Source organism: Carassius carassius, chromosome 16 (genome assembly GCF_963082965.1).
Source record: "Carassius carassius chromosome 16, fCarCar2.1, whole genome shotgun sequence".
NCBI lineage: Eukaryota > Metazoa > Chordata > Actinopteri > Cypriniformes > Cyprinidae > Carassius > Carassius carassius.
In genome coordinates, this window is record NC_081770.1 from 7,517,006 (window position 1) to 7,538,820 (window position 21,815).

The 21,815-nt window shown below is 35.4% G+C and overlaps 3 protein-coding genes across 3 annotated transcripts in view; all 3 read right to left on the reverse strand.

Annotated features, from left to right (window-relative positions):
- LOC132159328 (carcinoembryonic antigen-related cell adhesion molecule 1-like) overlaps positions 1-21,815 on the reverse strand; it is a 449,528-nt gene that overhangs the window by 266,598 nt on the left and 161,115 nt on the right. The window lies entirely within an intron of this gene.
- Positions 3,018-5,065, reverse strand: LOC132160311 (SLAM family member 9-like). Its single transcript, XM_059570077.1, has 4 exons — positions 4,877-5,065; positions 3,896-4,213; positions 3,421-3,705; positions 3,018-3,331 (listed from the first exon to the last, which is right to left on the reverse strand). Exons 1-4 carry the CDS (start codon positions 4,923-4,925, stop codon positions 3,207-3,209), a joined length of 777 nt encoding a protein of 258 aa, XP_059426060.1. The 5' UTR covers positions 4,926-5,065; the 3' UTR covers positions 3,018-3,206.
- Positions 16,672-21,413, reverse strand: LOC132160273 (uncharacterized). Its single transcript, XM_059570020.1, has 5 exons — positions 21,338-21,413; positions 20,176-20,499; positions 19,760-20,092; positions 18,301-18,615; positions 16,672-18,161 (listed from the first exon to the last, which is right to left on the reverse strand). Exons 1-5 carry the CDS (start codon positions 21,381-21,383, stop codon positions 18,028-18,030), a joined length of 1,152 nt encoding a protein of 383 aa, XP_059426003.1. The 5' UTR covers positions 21,384-21,413; the 3' UTR covers positions 16,672-18,027.

Sequence of the window (21,815 nt, forward strand, 5' to 3'; positions counted from 1 at the left end):
ACTGATTTTTTAAAATACATACATCGGCTGAATGTGACGTGCCATGAGACATCCATATGTCCAGACCCCATTGTGATCTCCAGAAATTAAGATCCTCTACTGATGAGTGACATTCTTGTAGGAAACAAAAGTCAGTTTTAAATTGTTTGAGATATAAGAAAACAGCCTTTCTCTTAGTGAGATTTCTTAGCCCTCTAGCATTTAAAGAAACAACAGATAAAGACATGAGAAGAAAAAAAAAAAAAATTGACTACAAAATAAATGAAACAATTAAATAGACCTATTCAAAACAAATACCTTGTCTAGAACTTTAACCGGTCAGGAAATGACAAGGATGAGAACCACAGCTCAAACAGTAGAAGATATATTAATATGCAGTATGAAATTCTTAAGTAATACATTAAATGAAATTTAAGAACATAAGTATAACACCAGAGCTTATACGTTATGAGGAGATTGTGTTGTAATATACAAACTAGACAACATACACCTCAGAAGCCTTCGAACACAGCTCAATAACTGTATTATATGACCCACCAAACTACAACACGTTCTAAAATAGAACTATTTAAATCTTGTGAAAAGGCAGTGTTGTCTTACATGGTAATCAAAAGTGTAGTACCGCCAGACAGGTGTCTTCAGTGTCTTGAGAAGAACTGTAGACTGGTAATGGTCCAGAACAAGTCAAAATGGTGGAAGCAGTATTTAAGTTAAGTGATAATACGAATGAACAAGAAACTTATTCTAATCATTCAGGAGGGAAAATCTCAGCTCCCTCAACAAATGCCCTTCCACCCACAAAATAAGCACGCTTATTTTCTTCTCTGGCCTTTTCCACGACGGGCCACAGCTTTTTTCTTCGTTCTTTATCTGCTTGCGACAAATCCTCGGATATTTTCAGGTTGTTATTTCTAAGGAAATCTGAATCCTTAGCAGCACGCCAGACCGCGTCGCGTTGGAAACGAGAGACAAATTGCACGATGATTCCTCTGGGCTTACTATCGTTTAGCCGTTTTCGACCCAGGCGATGTACGGTATCCACGGCATCCGGGAGCTTTTCTTTTGCGTCGGGCAGAAGCTGTTGGCAAACGTTGATGATCTTACCTCGGACATCTTCACGCTCATTTTCAGGGACCCCGTGAACTCTGAGACTCCAACGACGTGAGTAAGCTTCAAGGTGCAGAAGCCGTTTTTCCTGTTCATTCCGGTTAAACTCGACTCTTTTGGCTAGTGACTCAGTTGCACCGACTTTGACTTTCAGCTCTTTAACTTCAGCGCTCATAAAGTCAATCACATCCTTCACTCCAGAAATCTGTCTAGTATTTTTGTTGATTGTTTCTTTCATACTAGCGATCACACGTGAGTTTTCCCCCACCATTTTTTCCAAAGCATCCGAACGATTATTAATCAGCCTCGAGAGCTCCCCGAGTTGTGAGAGGATGGCTGTTGTGTCAGCGTTCTCGGTCTTGCGTAGTTTGATGGCAGGGGACTTACATGGGGTTTCTGGAAGACAGGGAAATTCTTCCTCACACAGCATGAATTCTGCAGAGTCAGTGTCATGGCCTATGTAGTCATGCATGTTCTCCATCAGAAGTTCTTTTCGGGCTTGACTTGTCTCATTACCGTTTTTGTTAGCATTAGCAGCAGCTTGAGTTCCATTCTTACTTTTTCTGTTCTCTGATTTTCCCATTTTGACAGATACTACAAAATTTAACGCTGGTAGTACTTAATTATGCTCTTCTTACTGCATTACAAGATAAAATAAACAGCTGAGTTTGCGGAGCTCATCAACATGCCTCTAATCAGAGCGCCATCTTGGAACCCTCCCAATCCAGCGGTTCTTTTGTGTTTGTGTCACAAGTTCAGTGACGCAGGTAGTGACGATTCTCTCCGACCAATCAGTGATCAGAACGGTTTTGGTAATGGTATGGTTCACTTGGAGCCTCAACTAGTGATGGGAAGTTCGGATAATTTTACCAACTCGGACCTTTGACTCTCGTTCAGCAAAATGAACTAATCTTTTTTGGAGTCATTTCGTTAATTTTATCAAGGTATAATTAAAATGTTACGTGTTACTTCCCTAACGTCTACTAGTACTTACTTTGGGTTTGAGTTGTTCCTTCATCACGTGACAGCCCCATAAGCTTATAAAAGGCTTTAACCTATTTTCATTTTGTTTCATAATTGTACGTATAGAAACCAAGTAAATACAAATCTAATATTTGTTACACTAAAAATTCACAACATAATTGAAATTGAAAACTGAATATTTACATTTATTAACCATAGCTACATAGGTCTATATTGTAACTGCAAGGGAGTGAGAATACATTTGAATGGTGGTTAAATATCAACACATTTACAGCATAAAAACATTTCATTCAAAAAAATCAAATAGTGAAAAATTTCATTATAAGACGATGTAGTACACTGGACTGTTTCAGTTCAGAATCACTACAGTAGTCTGAAGCAAAAAAACAAAAAAAAAAAAAAAAACACCTTATCAGGGTATCCTTTTCACATTATATGTTATGTCGCTGCCTTATGTAAAATTGTTTTAAATTACTTCACTCCATACACCACAACAGTAAGGCAAAAAACTGGTATTTAACATATTTGGAAATTTAGTCAAACTAAAAGAAATAAATAATTTTTTGCATATGTATCCATATACTGTAGTAGATCATGCCTCCAAGCCAGATAATGCAGATCCAGCCCCAGATGCCAGATCCCCTGTCCCTGTTGTCTGGTAACAGTAATATTGAATACCAAAGACCTGTTAAAAATAAGTCTATTAACAGTCTTCTGTCAGCCAAGAGGTTGACTGAAGAAAAACCCAGAGAACCGCCGGAGATGGAGTGATGATAAAAGAAGAAGAGTTTATTGAACAGTCTTAGTTGTGTATGTTTCAATGCTTAGACTTCGTCTGAGCAGCACAAATTCAAAAAGTATTGTTATATACCAAAACATTCCTCATATCTCTTATTCGTGATATAAGAGATATGATATATTATATTATAAATAATATAAATGACTAATCCATAAATTAATCTATGAAATAGGAATATAAATGACTAGAATGATGAATGTAAATTATTATATGATTAAATACATTATTATAAATGAAGAATGGATGAATAAATGAATATTTAAAAATTAAAACACAAATCAAATTTAAAGCAAAAAAAAATTGAATTTGAGGATCCTCAGATCCTTCGTCCTCTTGTGGATCTGATGTCATAAACCAGAACAGCTGCTGAAGCCACGCCCACCAGAGCAGAGAGGACCAATCGGATCACAGTTTCAGTAAAACCACAACAGTGGACAGAGTCTGAGGAATAAAAACATCAAACTGAGATCAGCGCAGTCAATAAACTTAAATATCAGCACCAACATCAACTAATATCAGCACTGCTGTACCTGAACATGGTTGACAGAGTTTGCTGATGTCCAGATGTGTGGTCTGGTTTCTGATGGGATTGTTGATCACACAGCTGTAGCTGTTTTTCTCCTGATATTCCACCTCCAGAGGTAGAGAGAGACTGATGCTGAGATCAGACACACTGATGCTGGACAATAAACTGTTTCCTTTGTACCAGGAGAGAGTCACATGACCCACATTCAGCACTGAACACACCAATGAACAAGATGATGATGATGATGATGAAGAAGAGTTACTGCTGATGACAGGAACAGACAGACGAGCTGAAAACATGAGTTAAAAAGTCTGGATAAATCTAATCAATAGTCCTATATTTCATTTGATGTGTTTAAAAATGGTTTTGTGTTCACAGATTGAGTGTGTGTGTGTGTGTGTGTGTGAAATGTTTTTAAAAATTTAGTATGTAAAAAATACAAAATAATGTATAAGGGCATACAAATGATCTTTACTCACCATAGACAGAAACATGATATGTTTGTGATGATAGTATTGCTCCACTCATCTGTACTTCATAGTCTCCAGTGTGTTGAGTTGTGATGTTTGTGATTATCAGAGATCCAGTCTGTCTGTCCAGCTTCAGTCTGTCTCTGAATCTCTCGTCAGGAACATCAGATGTGGAGTAGACTCCAGCAGCTTTATTGATTTCAGCTATCAGAGTGTTTTCAGCTCCATATTTCCACACTATCTCATCATCTTCATGTATTTCAGTAACATCAGTGTATAAAGTGACAGAATCTCCCTCCATCACTGACACTGTCTCACTAAACACACCTGGAGAATAAACAGATTTTACACAGATTAACTTCCTGTTGTTTCATTTGTAAAATGTGTATTTAAAGAACAGCAGCAGAGACAGACACTCATTTCATTGTTATGGTGTTTTATCAGCTGTGCAGTAAAATACAAGAATAAAGTTACACAAGTTCAAGCATGAAAGTACAAATTTATTAATGCTGCTCACGTTCAATACATTTCTTCTATGAATGCGATATTTTTATATATGAGAAATCCAGCTCACAGTATCTCACTCATAGTTTTACTGTATTTTGACCAATGAATTAACATCACTTTTACAGTTGTTCATTACTGCTGTATTTTTTTTTACTGCAGAAAACACACATATATACATTTAGATGAGTTGCAACATCATGTTCAACAATCAGTTAAATGTAATAATGAACCCCCCCCCCCCCACCTATCCACCCTAAAATATTTCTGTGCCTCTAATATACTTAATTCTAAAATCTTCATTACTTTTCAATTAAATTTAATGTAAAAAATTCTGTATATTTCTCATGATTTCTGATGCATGCAAATCAAAAACACAAATAGATACCAGAATCCATAAGTGGATGAAAATACTTTAATTTGAACAGTAGCATTAGTTTATTGCTCTGAAGCAGAATGAAGCTGTAAAATGTTTTCATGACTTACCAAACAGATGACAGAAGAACAAACAGAACAAAACAAATGTGTGAATCATTTTCTTTAAGTGTCTGAAGTAATAATACTGTCCACCAAAAACATTCTGACTGTTAATCTAATGTCTGAATCCTCCCCCGACAGTTAGATCCTCCTTTAGTTCACACACACACACACACACACACACACACACACACACACACACACACACACACACACACACACACACGCTAAATATATAATGGTTACATTTTTAAAATGACAAACATTTGTCTGGCCCCTATGAAGACTTCAACAGTTTGAAGACTGTAACTTAATGGTAGGGGGGAAATGTAGGTGTCCACGCACAGAAGGTGCAGAAGGTGAATCTTTTTTATTGCTAAAAAGAATCAAACCCTGGTAAAAAAAAAAAAAAAAAAAACCTTTCACTTTCATCAGTTAGTCTCGTTGAATCAATGAAAGCAGTTAAATCTTCGGTTTATTGAGCTGCAGCGACAGGTATTTCCTGGACTCTTCTGTCACATGTATTTGGAGTTTCAGCGTGAGATCCCCTCTCTGGCCTTCGGATGGAGATTTACTGCTGATCACAGAATCATGCTTCACTGAAAGATACGCATGACAATCACAGCTTCTGCCCTAACATGATCAGTGTAAAGAGAGATTCAGAGACAGACTGAAGCTGGATCATCAGAACAGATCTCTGATCATCATGAACACCAGAATCACAGACTCTGGACTTTATAAACTGAAGATCAACAGTGGCAGCCGCCATCGTCACCGGAGCAGACAACATTAAGAGTTTTGTTGTTACTGTACAAAACTATAGGGGCCTACTTGAATGGTGAGTACAGTTCATGACACATATCATTTGGGAAAGTGAAAATACAGTGGAATATGAATTAAGATTCGTATTGTTTCCATCATTTTATTGTAGTATTTTGATGACTTGGTTCTAAAGCATTGGTATTTTTTAACAACACTGTATTTTACTCAAACCTTCTGATATCTCAGTGTTTAATATAGGTCAGGCTTCATATTAATAATAAAATAACTTTTAACCTGTCATGAAGATATTAAACCAGCTGTTCCTGGAAACATAGACAAAGTGGTACTTTATGTCTATTATTTTGTTAATTTCAGGAATTAATTTTATTTTTCAAGTTAATTTTCACTGCTATTTATATATTTATATACTTTCATTATATTTAAAATGTAGGTGAGCATTGTTAGATCCTTGGTTTTGATGCATTTGTTTCTTGAACAGATTGATAATAACACGCACTGTCCGTACCGTTAAAGTTGGGTCATTCCGTGCCAATTCAACCAGACGTTCCCGGCACAAAATTTAGATTTTGCTCATATTTTTTCTGAAGAAAGATAAACATGTATAGTAATGAAAGCCAAAAATTACATGTCATGGATAAATATTTACTGAGTAATACACTATTTTGTAGAGAGGGGTCAAAAAAGGCTATTTTCACCTGAGATTCAGAGTCAAACAACTACGAAGGGGTAAAAATGAGTTCATAAAGATGGCATGATCATAATGTTGTTGTTTTTACAGCTAGATTGTTAGGTCTGTTATTAAAATCTGTTGACTTTAGGAATCTTTGTTGGATTATGTGCCAATGGTGACCGTTCAAAAATGGTAAAATTGCTTAAAAATTTTTACTCCAAAGCTTGCATTTCTGTAACTCAAGAAGTATTAAAAATATTTTAACGTCCTTTTAGACAAACTAAACAAACATGCCTTTTGGTATCTTCATTTTTAAGGCCCTACATGTTTCAGTTCCAGAGATTATTAGAATTTCAATATTGGCTCCAGAGGTTAATCCTTAAATTGTACAAGTTTTCGAATTTGTCAGTTCACACTAGTCAATTTTCAAAAATATGAGGAACAAATAATGTCGAAACTAGAGATTTATCTCATGTCCTTCTGTCAAAACAACTGCATGCAACATAACTGAGTGCCATAAATATATTTTTTTTCCAAAGTTTGCATGCCTATAACTCAAGAAGCATTAAAGATATCACAATATGATTTTAGATTCTTGTTCTTAATTAATTTTTCTTTTGTAATTATAATTTAAGGCCCTACATGTTTCAGTTCCAGAGATATGGGGATCTCAATGAGGCTCTATGTCCAGATTGTTATATGTATTTAAAGAACAATGTCTGAAGAATAAATAATGTTGAAATTTGAATTCTGCCTTGTTTCCTTCTATCTAAACAATTGCACAGAATATATCTGTCTGGGTGCTAAGAATACACTGAAATGGTCAAGTTGAGGCACATTTCCTTGCTTTCGCCACACATTCACATCAATGAATTAAGATTTACCACAGCTGGATTAATTATTAAAATGTCTTTTTCTTTTTTATTGCTATAAAATGTGAAGCACGTTTATATTTTGAAGTAGAGTCTACTGCTAAAGGGCATATTTGGCAGAATCACTGATAATACATCAAACATTGAAGGCCTCTTACACTTGAAATAATGAAAACTTGTTTTTTCTAAACCCCAATTAAATGGGATCTTGGGTAATCTTATTTTCCATTTCATACTGTTCAGAGGTTTCTGTCAGTAGTTTATCTGTGCTGAAATATATATTTAAGTAATTATGAAACAGTGAAGGATCTGTAAAATCCATTTTGTAAAAGCAAAACTCAACATACAATACATCACAAAGCATAAAAATATACAGCTTCACTTTACCGCAATGCTGCAAACAAGTACATTTGAAAGTTGCATTTTTTTTTTAATCCAACTAACTCCAATGTCTTTGAGAACCACTGGTATAAAGCAGATTAATTGCATTTTCTCAAACGTCATATTAGCTTAGCAGTAGTATATACATTTTCTTCTGAAATCAGTGCTGAATGTTCTTATTAGACAAAAAAGAAAATCTCAGTCAGTCTTTAAGGTTTATTTGACACATTGGAATTTAGAAGACTTTATTATTATATTATTATACCTGTGTGATGTGTGTGTTTTCTTTAACAGAAAGATAAAGAAGAGAAGGATGTGTTGTATGCTGGTGTTGCCATTAGAAGATAACCAATTTTCAAACGTCTCCTAAACTTTATTATCCGAGTGGGATTATTAGTTATTTTGGGATTGGTAAAAATTACCACATACAGCAGCAGAATATACAATTAATTCTGAGATACTTTTTATTTTCAGTTTTGCACTAGTTATTAAAATGGAAGCCCGTTTCTGCCACTGAATTAATAATAAATAAATAAAAATGTAATTGCGAATTTTTATCTCACAATTCTGAGAGCAAAAGGACAGAATTGTAAGACAAAAAAAAAAGTCAGAATTGCTTTTTAGTTTGCAATTGTGACATTATATATCTCAATCAGACGTTATAACTTGCAATTGTTTATATCAAGAAATTCTGAGAAAAAGTCAGAATAGTGATTAGTTGATTTCAGTGTCTCAAAAGCTGCTCGGTCACAGTAAATGCATATACAGTACACAATATGTTAAAACAATGTAATCTCTGTAAGCGTTATTACTTTAATTTGCTGATCATTTACATCCATCTTCCCACATTTGTAACAAGAATCAGATATGAATGTTTTTTCAACAAATGAAAAGCTTTAAGTTCTCCTGGAGATTTTCTGCCGAAATAAATGCGGTTTTATCATTTGAAACTAAAGATATGAAAAGAAAAAAAAAATCAGCAAAGCATTTGCTGTTCTGCAAAAAAGTCCTTTTGTTCTACTACTTTAAGAGACCCCTGGCAGTTTGAGGCTCTAGCAGCTCAGTTGCAAATTAAAAATAAGAGCTGCTGTGGTCTGATATTTTTCCATCAGCACAGAGATGTGGTTTGATCTGTTGGATACACAAGCAGCATCTGCATGAGCATGAGTCTATAACTGGACATCTGTGGTTAGTGTTGTTTGTGCGTGTCTATCTTGGTGTGTCAATAGCGTGTGGTTTAGACCAACAACATTCACAGTTTGACTTCTGCTTTACACAGAACAGCTTTACCAAGAAATATCCATCAGTGCTGTGCTTGTCAAAAAAAAAAAATATATATATATATATTGAACAAAAGTGAGAGAGAACACAAAGTGTGATATTACTTTAAAATAGGAAAATTTAATTTTCTTTGAATTTTCTTAGATTTTGTTTCTTGTCAGAAGTAACTTACTGTCTCGTTCCTTTACTCTGCAATGTGTTTCACTGCAAGAGAAAATGGACATGTGGCCTGAGAACATGAGAAGTGTGAAAAATAAATGTTGTGACCCTGCAGATACATTTCCAGCTCTAGCAAGACAAGCAGAAGTAATTTCTAAGAATAACGTCTGTTGTTATATACAACCCGAATTCCGGAAAAGTTGGGACGTTTTTTAAATTTTAATAAAATGAAAACTAAAAGACTTTCAAATCACATGAGCCAATATTTTATTCACAATAGAACATAGATAACATAGCAAATGTTTAAACTGAGAAAGTTTACAATTTTATGCACAAAATGAGCTCATTTCAATTTTGATTTCTGCTACAGGTCTCAAAATAGTTGGGACGGGGCATGTTTACCATGGTGTAGCATCTCCTTTTCTTTTCAAAACAGTTTGAAGACGTCTGGGCATTGAGGCTATGAGTTGCTGGAGTTTTGCTGTTGGAATTTGGTCCCATTCTTACCTTATATAGATTTCCAGCTGCTGAAGAGTTCGTGGTCGTCTTTGACGTATTTTTCGTTTAATGATGCGCCAAATGTTCTCTATAGGTGAAAGATCTGGACTGCAGGCAGGCCAGGTTAGCACCCGGACTCTTCTACGACGAAGCCATGCTGTTGTTATAGCTGCAGTATGTGGTTTTGCGTTGTCCTGCTGAAATAAACAAGGCCTTCCCTGAAATAGACGTTGTTTGGAGGGAAGCATATGTTGCTCTAAAACCTTTATATACCTTTCAGCATTCACAGAGCCTTCCAAAACATGCAAGCTGCCCATACCGTATGCACTTATGCACCCCCATACCATCAGAGATGCTGGCTTTTGAACTGAACGCTGATAACATGCTGGAAGGTCTCCCTCCTCTTTAGCCCGGAGGACACGGCGTCCGTGATTTCCAACAAGAATGTCAAATTTGGACTCGTCTGACCATAAAACACTATTCCACTTTGAAATAGTCCATTTTAAATGAGCCTTGGCCCACAGGACACGACGGCGCTTCTGGACCATGTTCACATATGGCTTCCTTTTTGCATGATAGAGCTTTAGTTGGCATCTGCTGATGGCACGGCGGATTGTGTTTACCGACAGTGGTTTCTGAAAGTATTCCTGGGCCCATTTAGTAATGTCATTGACACAATCATGCCGATGAGTGATGCAGTGTCGCCTGAGAGCCCGAAGACCACGGGCATCCAATAAAGGTCTCCGGCCTTGTCCCTTACGTACAGAGATTTCTCCAGTTTCTCTGAATCTTTTGATGATGTTATGCACTGTAGATGATGAGATTTGCAAAGCCTTTGCAATTTGACGTTGAGGAACATTGTTTTTAAAGTTTTCCACAATTTTTTTACGCAGTCTTTCACAGATTGGAGAGCCTCTGCCCATCTTTACTTCTGAGAGACTCTGCTTCTCTAAGACAAAGCTTTTATAGCTAATCATGTTACAGACCTGATATCAATTAACTTAATTAATCACTAGATGTTCTCCCAGCTGAATCTTTTCAAAACTGCTTGCTTTTTTAGCCATTTGTTGCCCCCGTGCCAACTTTTTTGAGACCTGTAGCAGGCATTAAATTTTAAATGAGCTAATTAAGTGGATAAAATTGTAAAATTTCTCAGTTTAAACATTTGCTACGTTATCTATGTTCTATTGTGAATAAAATATTGGCTCATGTGATTTGAAATTCCTTTAGTTTTCATTTTATTAAAATTTAAAAAACGTCCCAACTTTTCCGGAATTCGGGTTGTAATGTATAATCACATCTTTATTTTTTACAAACATTGTATAAATAAATCTTATTTGTCTTTGTGTGGTATTTAAGTCACAACACCATATGACTGATCACTTTATATTACAAAATCTCTTTTAAGATGCTTTAAATCTGTAACTCTGTTTTATCTGTTTTATTTTTAAAATATAGCACTGATACTGAACAGTTACACTCTTTACTAGTAGTTTAAATTTTCTTAAGTCATTCTTCTTTTAAAATCTTGTGGACTCCATTGTGCACCCCAGTAATAACTCAGAGGCATTATGAGTCAAAATATCGAATCACCACACCTAGATATTGAGACACTGACATCATTCGACACATCTAAAAGCAGACTAAACTTCTCATCTCCCACATCTGAGGTCATCATCTTCAGAAAATAAGAAGCCAAAACTCCCTTAAGCATTTCTGTGCACTTGGTGAAGTGCATGTGGAAGTCTGTTGATGCCACATAATCTGAAAAGGCAGCTTTGCTAGTCAGAGCTAAATGGTCGCATGCTAGCAGTAAACAGTGTTCCAGAAAGGCCATTGCCATAGTAGCTTCTGCGCTTTTGCAGTTATCCACTTTCTTAACTCGCTGTGGTAATGTCGACTGCTTTGTGGGGTTATATGGTTTTGTTTTAGTGACGAGTAGCTCCCGTGAACTGTTTCATCCTGTCAAAGAATTACTCAACCTCGAGCCAATAGCCTTCGAGTATGAGATGTGACAGAGTATGTGATTTGTTGAATGTAGTGAACGAATACGCCCTTAATGAACGAGTTTCATATGAGTCTGAACTAGATCTGGAGATCTTATCGTTCGTGAATGAAATGACTGAACTGGTACACATGTTGTTCGTGAATGAGTTGAATGAGCTGATACATGTCGTTCGTGAATGAAATGACTGAACTGGTACCCATGACGTTCGTGAATGAGTTGAATGAACGGATACATCGTTCGTGAATGAAATTAACTGGTATAGCTTATCTCGTTCGTGAACGAAATGAATGAGAGTAAACTGGGTTAGTCTGCCATCTAGCATGTCAATCTCGCAAAATGCAAAGCGCAATTACAGGTACTGTGCACATACGCTTGTTTTGATATTTAGCAACTCCACGTTTAATCCCCGATTTATGAATGTGAATATATAATATACAAACTGTCTGACCAAACAATTAAAATGCTAATTAGGCAAGAAAACCTTGTGCTTTGTTCATCTGAACAAGTTTATTAGACTTTATATATTGAATGCGGTTATGCACACATTTTTATAAAGCCAGATCAGTTTTTGTAACAAGTGAATACGTTCGTTGACTTAAGACATAACACATAATACACTCTTTTTGCCACCTGCTGGCATATTTTGTGTAATACAAAGAAATCATCACTGAACGAATCAGTGAACGATTCTGAACGAATCATTTTGGTGAACGAACTGAAAATGAACGAATCCCTTGAAAGAATCATAATTTCCACCACTATTTTGTTTTGTTTTATTTATTTAGCATTTAGTTTGAATACTGCAGCATACAGCGCCATCTAGTGTTAACAAATAAGACTTCACCTTTGGAACAGCTTTATAGAGTGCAGTTAGGGCTGGACAATAATGCAATATCAATATGTATCGCGATATATATATATATTTTTTCAATATGATTTTAAAACATTACAGAAAAGTTTGGATGGCATTTTCATTTTATCTGATAAAGTAGCGTTCATGAGCGGAGCTGCTTTGATTACAGCCATCACTGGAGAAACCGCTAGCTCTACCTATAGGTTCTACTGCTCTCAAAGCGCCTCCTGCTGGCAGACAATCAGTTTGTATTTACAATAATAAGCCTGTCTCCAGCAACAGGTTTTTTTTTTGTGTGTTTGCTAAATTTTTGTTTCAGGGCACATTTCAAACTCTTTATCCTGGCTGAAGCACGTTTTAATCTATAAGAATAATCAGCCTACACTACCAGACATAAGTTTTGAACAATAAGACTTTAATTTGTGTTTATTTTAAAGAATTATCTTCTGCTCACCAAGCCTGCATTTATTTGATCCAAAATACACCAAAGGCAGTACAGTTTTGAAATAGTTTTACTATTTAAAATAACTGCTGTGTATTTGAATATATTTTAAAATGTAATTTGTTCATGTGATCAAAGCTACATTTTCTATATCATTACTAGTCTTCAATGTCACATGATCCTTCAGAAATCATTCTAGTGTGCCAATTTGCTGATTGTCAATATTTAAAAAGTTGAGTAGATTTTTTCAGGATTCTTTGATGAAAGATCCAAAGATCAGCATTAATCTGAAATAAAAATCTTCAAAAGCTTTTCTTTTATTTTAGAAATTATTACTTTCATTAAACAAGGATGCTTTGAATCGATCAAAATTATAATAAAGACATTTATAATGTTACAAATGATTTCTATTTCAAATAAATGCTGTTCTTCTGAACTTACTTTTCATCAAAGAAACCTGAAAAATTCTACTCAGCTGTTTAACATATACTAATTTTTTAGCAGTAAATCAGAATATTAGAATGATTTCTGGAGGATCATGTGACTGGAGCAATGATGCTAAAGCTCAACTTTGAAATCACAGTAATAAATTATAATAAATATATATTTTAAATATTTTCAAATAGAAAACAGTTATTTTAAATAACGATATTTGAAAATGTTATTGTTTTTTCCGAAATTAAGAAATATATCGTGACATACATTTCATCACTTAATGTTCCAAACCAAAGTGACTTGTTCGCAAAGATCCACCTTTCTACAAATTCAGCTTGAACACCTGTTTGCATCGTTATCAAGTGTTCCTGGAGACCCTAAAGAGTTGGTTCAGGTGTGTTTTTGGTACGGACTGAATGATTAGACTGATAAGGGCATTCACAAATCAGCATTTCTGGTTCTGATTCTAAATAGCCAAATAAAAATACCAGGTAGACTACACAATTTCCGAAAAACTGTCACTGAATGCTAACCGTGTTGCTAAATCAATCTACATTATTTAAAAGGACTTCAATCCTGATCACCATGCTTTCAATTAAATTCTTATTTGAAATGAACAATGAAATCTGACAACTGTCTCATAAGTGTTGTTTCTTTTGCTCAAATAGCATCAAAAACACTTATTATTTTCTGACTACACCAGTCAATGCGCATGTGCAGTGGGGAAGTCGTGGCCTCGTGGTTAGAGAGTTTGACTCCTAACCCTAGGGTTGTTGGTTCGAGTCTCGGGCCATCAATACCACGACTGAGGTGCCCTTGAGCAAGGCATCGAACACCCAACTGAGTTGACAGAGCAGCCTGCCAAAAGTGCAGTCTCAACCCCCTTCTTAAGCCAAAGCCTGGGCTTCAACAGTGCCCCCAGATGGCTAGGAAGTACTCCTTCCCGAAATGGCAAAGAAATAGAAGTTGGTGTTGATTTTAAATTAATTTAAAAGTTTGAATGTAAAACTCAAAACAACTGCACTATATTTATCTAGGGGGCAGTAATACTTAAAACTCTTTTGAAAGTTTTGCAAGTGAAACTTGAAAAATCAATAGCGGGACTTCTGTATCTCTTCTGATAATACTGCAAAATGTTATTTGAGAAGTGTGTAACAGGAAACAGCCTTTTAAGCTGAGATACTGTAGAAGTTTCATTTTTTTAATTTTATATTTATACTAATCCAATTTTGTTTCATTTTCAATGTTATGTGTTCTTTATAGTTCTGTGGCTAAAACAACTATCAAAATGTTGTTCTAGAAACCAGTAACAACACACATTCTTTGAAGTTAAAATAGAAGAGCATATTTACTTTACATTGATTGACGTATATTAGGGGTGTGCCGGTACTAGTACCGGTACCGAACGGTTCCTGGGCAAATTCCAAATGGAAGTGATCATCCCTATCCCCTTGAAGTGGGGACTTTGGAGTGAGTAGGGCATGTGCGTGACATTAAGTAGTCGTTAGGAATGCACTTTGCTAAAGGAGCGACATCATCCCCCACACACACACACCACACAGACTCCTCCCCCTCTTCATCACTCTGACTGATTTATTTATTTATTTACAACAAGCTAAAAACAGTAAACTTGTTATTACTTGCACTACTGTCTGTTCGTCCAGAATTAGAGTAATCCATTTGCACACTTTAATATTTTCTATGTACTTTACTGTCCATTGCACTGGTGTAAATGATGTTCATATGTTCATAATCCTGCCTATAGTGTGCATACACTTTTACATAATCCATCTGTACAGGATGTTCATAGTACACCTATCTGTATGCTGATAGTATTTAAAATCTGTAAATTATGTCCATAATACCGCTTTATCTGTATTATTTATTCTGTACTCTCCATGCGCAGTGTACATATTGCACTTCTGGTTAGATGCTAACTGCATTTACATGTGCAATGACAGAGTTGAATCTAATCTAATGGAATGTGTTTATGTGGTTTAAGGTTAAAAAAAAACAATTATTATACAGCATTTAATGCGTGTAACATTACTTCGAGCCTCCCAATCAACATTAGCGCGCCACCCACTGGATAACACATAGACATAGCTGCCCAAATGTTGTCACGTGTTCAGAGATTACAATATAAAGCTTTCAAAATGTTTTTCATATAACGTTAGCCTATACTGCTACGACCCAGAATCTCACCTAAACTTAGTCAGGAGCCTCTATTGCCTTTAAAGCAGATTAAAACAAATAAAACCCTTCTACATTTGAAAACAATTGAAACACCGTTTTTCTTGATATTATGCTAAATCGTTAAAGAGCTAGGCTAACTGTACTGAACATTTCAGAGGCTGAATCTCTGACAAACGTCGAACCAACTTTATACCAGTTTTAGCAAGACAATTTCAAAATCCAAGCCCAAAATGTTGAAGATGAGTCATGTAAGTTAGACAAACATTTTTACCTTAAGGGAACCTTGATACAAAGTGTAACGATGATGATGATGATGATGATGGTCTGCACCTGGTTTTCATGAATCGCGAAAAATGATGAAAACGATCCATTTCTCAGGAAACAAAACAGCTGAATGTCGTATTGAGTCTGTGTCCCAACATATTTTTTTTTGTTTAGTTTTTATTTATTTATTTATTTAACTTGTCAAAATAGCTCACCCTCAAATGTGTGATATTATTGTGGTGGCTCAGGTCCAAGATTTAAAACTGACGCGGAAGTCCATATGACGTCGACGTTGTGCGTATGACGTCACGCGAACAAGGCGGCACCCTACGAGTGGTTGAATAAAAACATTCATTTTTTATACAAACTAGTGGATCACATGAATCACAGTTCATGAAAATAAAAACTTTTGGTAAATGTCTGACGTGTCCCTATCCGTTGATAATCGTACACTAGACTGCCAGTGAAATGTATTCAAACTTGCCACTTTGTTTGATACAACAAATATGCATGTTTTCACTTAATGCGCCTCTAATGTAATACCTTTCTGAATTTCCATCTCAAATGTTCTATTAGTTCAACATAACTTACACTGCATCATGCAACTGTTATTATTTTATCTAGGCTACTACTGCCTTCCTACAAATACTACAGATATAAACCTCAAAATGTAAACTATTATCATTTGACCACTATACGGATCGGTCACATTTCCGCGTAAATTATGCCTGTAATAATAATTAAATAATTATGTTTTGTCAAAACACAAAGCGTTTCAGTATGGTAACCATAATTTCACCCAAAATGTTACTTTAAATAGTTTGTTCTCACTATGAAAACATTTAAAATAATGTTTTATATTACATTATATAATATAAAAACATTATTTATTATAATAATATCTTAAGAGTATTTATTTCTTTATATTTACAGCAGTGGTTGATACCAGTTTTACCGTAACAATCTATATAATGTCTGTGTATATATTTATTTACTGTATTTATTACATCACACACAGTCTGCCCATGTGACTGACTGATAGCATGAGCAATACATACAAGCAATAGGCATATTATACTACTAGGAATACAAACCAGGAATTGAAAGCAAAGGCATACCCTAAAATGGAGACTTTCCCTTATTTCTAATTTACTTGTAAAGACAAGACACCGCATAATAAAATAAGATTTGACAGTGACCGATGAAATGAGCAACAAATGAACTGAGAGAATATAACAAATAATATGGAAGAGATAAACATAAGTCTCTCAGACAGCTTTCTATTATGAATCTTCAGATCATTATTTTCAAAGAAGCCTAAAATGCTAATGGCCAAACTTTTAAATCAATCAGCAAAAGCTCAGTACTCCGTTATTTCAGATAATGAACTCAAAAAAACATTTAACGGCAAACAAATTCACAGTTTACAGCAGTTAAGAGTAAAAACATAGATTCCAATTTACAACATACAAAGATTTCCCTAAAAAACCTGCTTGATTTTAAGGCACTTTTTTACTTGGTTGCGAAAAAAAGCTAAAAGTATTTTAGAGATCGCACAAAATGACTCAGATTGCATTCAGTTTTCATTTATGTTGCTAGACCATGTCCTATTCAATACTACATATAAATGTGTGTGGAAACTGTACAGTACAGTAATATTCTCTTGTCAGACAAACAAATTAAAACACAAAGCATTAGTGCTTGAATATTGATCATACATCAAAACAACATTATTTTAATTAATTAAATTATTCCTTTTGAAAAGGTCATGGTACAAAAGCTGGTTGAGCTTGGTGCATATTTTAGCTGGATTTCATTTCCTTCTTCAGTGGGATTGCACACGATCAAAACAATGCTCTCATATTACAGAGCTGTTAACTGAAACACAAAAAACAAGAGAAACATCTCAGATTTAATCAGGAACACAAGGTAAAAGGTCTTCTTGACATGTTGAAATTCTCAGTCTGAAAATGTGTCCAAAACTAACATTAAACAAGACGGCGTTGACCAGACTGCTATCACTTCTCCAAAAAATCTGAATTTGAGGAAGTTCTTTAAAGGGTTTCTTTAAAATGTCCAAACTTATAATCCGAGATCCAGTTTGGACAGTAGTGTGACAAAGCTCCAAAATAAAGTTCAATTCCTCAAAAACAATTTTATTATGTTGCACATAACAGTGTAAACAGCATCTTACCTGATACTGGATTCCCCCTAATGGCAGTGAGCCCAATTAAACACATATTAAAAATGTTTTCACATGAAATCACATTTTTTCTTCTTCAAAGTCTCTGTTACACAGTAAATCTCAAATTATCCACTTAATACATCAGCTTTTTGTAATACTTGCCATTTCGTGTTTGACGACAACGAATCACAGCAATAGCTCCAATCACGACCAACAGCAAAACAGCAACAACAATTACCACCATAACATATCGAAACCAATTCTGTGCTGTAAAGAGAAAAAAAGATGAACCAATCATCAGTGACATTTGCACATTTCTATTTTGTTTTATAATACAGTAGAATTAAATTCACTCAACTGCTCTCACAGCAATTATTAGCCTACATTAAATGCTTCAGATACTCACAACCGACAGAAACAAAGAATCTCTTGAATATTGTGCGCCGCTGGCCGGTGATATCCAGGTGATAAAGTCCAGCATGTTCAGTTCTGATGTGTCTGATGGTCAGAGATCCGGTCTTACTGTCCAGCTCCAGTGTGCCGCTGTATCTCCCATCAGCTCCGTCCAGCGTAGTGAAGACCTTCCCTCTATCGATTTTTGCTATGATAGAGTCTCCATGCTCAGACCTCCATACGATCACGTCATCGCTGTGTATTTCAGGAACACCAGATAGTAGCGTGACAGAATTTCCCTCCATCACAGACTGCCTGCTCTCTCCTTCTGTCTCAGCATTAAAACACAGAGGAGCAATTAATACTAATCAAATCTAATCCTAAGCAGACACGACTCGACTCTGCAACACATGAAAAAAAAGGACATGCACTCTTCTTAATTTTAAAGGGATAGTTCACCTAAAATTGAAAATTCTATCTTTATTACTCCCCTTCATGTCATTCCAAACTTGCAAGACCTTTGTTAGTTTTAGGAAAACAAATAAATATATTGGAAATATAATGAAATCCGAGAGCTCTCTGACCCTGCATAGACAGCAACATTACTGACATGTTAAAGGCCTAGAAAGCTGGTTAAGGACATCATAAAAATAGTCGTTGTGATACTGCAGCGAATACTGACACGGAAAAGATTAAATTGTTGAATAAAGTCGTTATTTTTGTTTTTTGTGCACACAAAAATATTCTGATAAGCTACTACTAAATATTGTAGAAACATAATTTTTTGTAAAGTTGCTTTGCAATGATTTGCATCACAAAAAGCGCTATACAAATAAATGTGAATTGAATTAAATCGTAGGTTCATAAAATTACTGTTGAACCACTGATGTCACACGGACTATTTTAACAATGTCCTTACCACCTTTCTGGGTCTTCAACGTGTCAGTTGCGTTGCTGTCTATGCAGAAAGCTTCAGATTTCATCAAAAATATCTTAATTTGTGTTCTTAAGTTGAACGAAGGTCTTACGCATTGACCATGAGTGTGCATAACGCATTTGAAATAACAAACTTGAGCACAAAAAAAGACGTGATGTGTGAACGGCCCCTTCATCGGTCAAAATGTTTACTTTCGGTTAACAGTTAAACGGTCAATATGAGCATCCCTAACTGCCATATAAACATAATATAACATACAACATTTATTAATTTTAAGCCACACAAAGTCAACATGTTGGTATTTCTTGCTCTGAATCTGCCATAAAATAAAATAAACGTTTATTTATCTTTGAAAAGGTGTACCTGCATTATTATGCCATCATCATATTAGTTGAAACTGGTCTTAGAACGACAATATTATCGTTTATTGCGATAATTTCTTGGACAATTTATCGTCCAGCTAAATTTGTTGAATGTAGCGTTGTTTTTCAGATAAACAAGTATGTTAATGCACTTCACTATTGAAGCGACTCACCCTTGGAAGTCACATTGAATGTCTTGTGCGTGGTGTATCTGCTGCTGCTCTTGCTGATGTTGATTTCATAAAGTCCAGAGATGTTGGGTTTGACGTCAGTAACGATGAGCGATCCAGTCTGATTGTTCAGATGCAGTCTGTATCTGAATCTCCCATCAAGAACATCATCATATGTAGAGAAGATTCCAGCTGTTTCATTTAGTTCAGCTATGAGTGTGTCTTTAAACTTCCAGGTTATCCGATCTTCTCTCTGTATTTTAGATAGACCCGAGGGTAGAATGACAGAGTCTCTCTCCATCACCAACACAACCTTCGTGTCATCCGATGCCACACCTAATGAACAGAGATGTTTCTGACGGTCAGTAAACACATTCACCTCGAGTCTGAAACTCCACCTGAACATCTGACACACTCACCACTGATATTGAAGGACTTTTTTGCTGACCCTCTGGCACTGTTGATATCAAGTTCATAGAGTCCACAGTCTGCGGTTCTGATGTTTCTGATCTTGAGATCTCCGGTCTGATGGTCCAGCTGCATTCTGTCTCTGAGTTTCTCAGTAACTTCAGCCTGTACTCTCTTATTGGGGTCACTATTGATTATAGCAATGCGATGTCCACTAAACCTCCACTCAATCACGTCATAGCTCTGTATTTGGGTCACTTCCGACTGTAGAGTGACAGAATCTCCAAAAATCACAGACACCGCCTCCACAACTTCTGTCTCAACACCAGACACCACTGCAGAACCCAGAAGCAGTCATTTACAATAAAAGTCACATGTGATTTGAAAACAGAAGCCTTCCCATAACTTAAACCACAGGTGTCGAACTCAGTTCTTGGAGAACTCCGTTCTGTAAAGTTTAGTTCCAGCACATATAAGATGCAGATTTTGAATAAGCTTAAATCACTCGATTAGCTGGATCAGATGTGTTTAATAAGGGTTGAATCTAAACCGTGCACCCCTGACCTGTACAATACAGACCACATTTTTACTCCAAATAAAGTTTAGATAAATCTCAAAGATGTTGGAAATGGCGTGTGCCTCAATTTCAAGTTTCATACCATAGGGGTCTGAATACTTTTGATATTTCAGGTTCTTTTTAAGAAACTGGCAACGTTATCACGTGGTTTATTGAATAGAGATTAATGTGGGAGAAAGCAATTCAATAATAGGTGTTGGAACATTTAAGATTTTGTAAGGTATACAAACAATATATATTACACTCACACACTCACACACACACACACACACACACACACACACACACACACATATACATATATATATATATATATATATATATATATATATATATATATATATATATATACACATATACATATATATATATATATATATATATATATATATATATATATATACACATATACATATATATATATATATATATATATATATATATATATATATATATATGAATAAGTAATAAGCTCAAATTTGGGGCTTAAAAGACCCGGAAGGCACCAAACTTCCTAAAAACACGTAAATCGAACAGAACTAAACCTCTGTATCGTTTCAATATGAACAATTAATTAAATCAATATAACAACTTACCGTTTACAAATAATAGGAACAGAAATATTAATCCGAGGTTCTGCATACTGAGTTTAGTGTTGACACCGAGTAGCCAGTGTGTTCATCACCTTCAGTGAACAGTCGCGTGAGGCTGGAGTTGACGCAAACCACGTGATGGATGCGATATTTGATATGATTGATTATGGATTAGTGTTGATGATTAGTGAAGGGACGACGAACACGCTTGAGGGGGTTGATAAAGAAAAAAAGTTTATATACGGTAGATGACATATGAGTGGAAAAGTTTCCTTCGTTTAGAAATGTTTTCTTTTGATACGCAATGCATAGTTTACGTCAGTTGTACATTTGAACAACCTGCAGGAGGCGCTGTTGTCGTATCAACTACTTGGATAGACTCAAACTAGCGGTTTTCTTTTTCAATTATATATATACATATATAATTAATAAGGCTTGAATCTAAACCGTGCACCCCGACCTGTAAAATACGGACCACATT

Excerpts from the sequence above, each read along its gene's own strand:
- LOC132160311 (XM_059570077.1), bottom strand. The coding sequence starts at position 4,925 with ATGATTCACACATTTGTTTTGTTCTGTTTGTTCTTCTGTCATCTGTTT. Across the intron at positions 4,214-4,876 it reads GTTCTTCTGTCATCTGTTTG|GTGTGTTTAGTGAGACAGTG; the intron begins GTAAGTCATGAA and ends TTTATTCTCCAG. Across the intron at positions 3,332-3,420 it reads ACTCTGTCAACCATGTTCAG|ACTCTGTCCACTGTTGTGGT; the intron begins GTACAGCAGTGC and ends TTTATTCCTCAG.
- LOC132160273 (XM_059570020.1), bottom strand. The coding sequence starts at position 21,383 with ATGCAGAACCTCGGATTAATATTTCTGTTCCTATTATTTGTAAACG. Across the intron at positions 20,093-20,175 it reads AAAGTCCTTCAATATCAGTG|GTGTGGCATCGGATGACACG; the intron begins GTGAGTGTGTCA and ends TCTGTTCATTAG. Across the intron at positions 18,162-18,300 it reads ATTCTTTGTTTCTGTCGGTT|CACAGAATTGGTTTCGATAT; the intron begins GTGAGTATCTGA and ends TTCTCTTTACAG.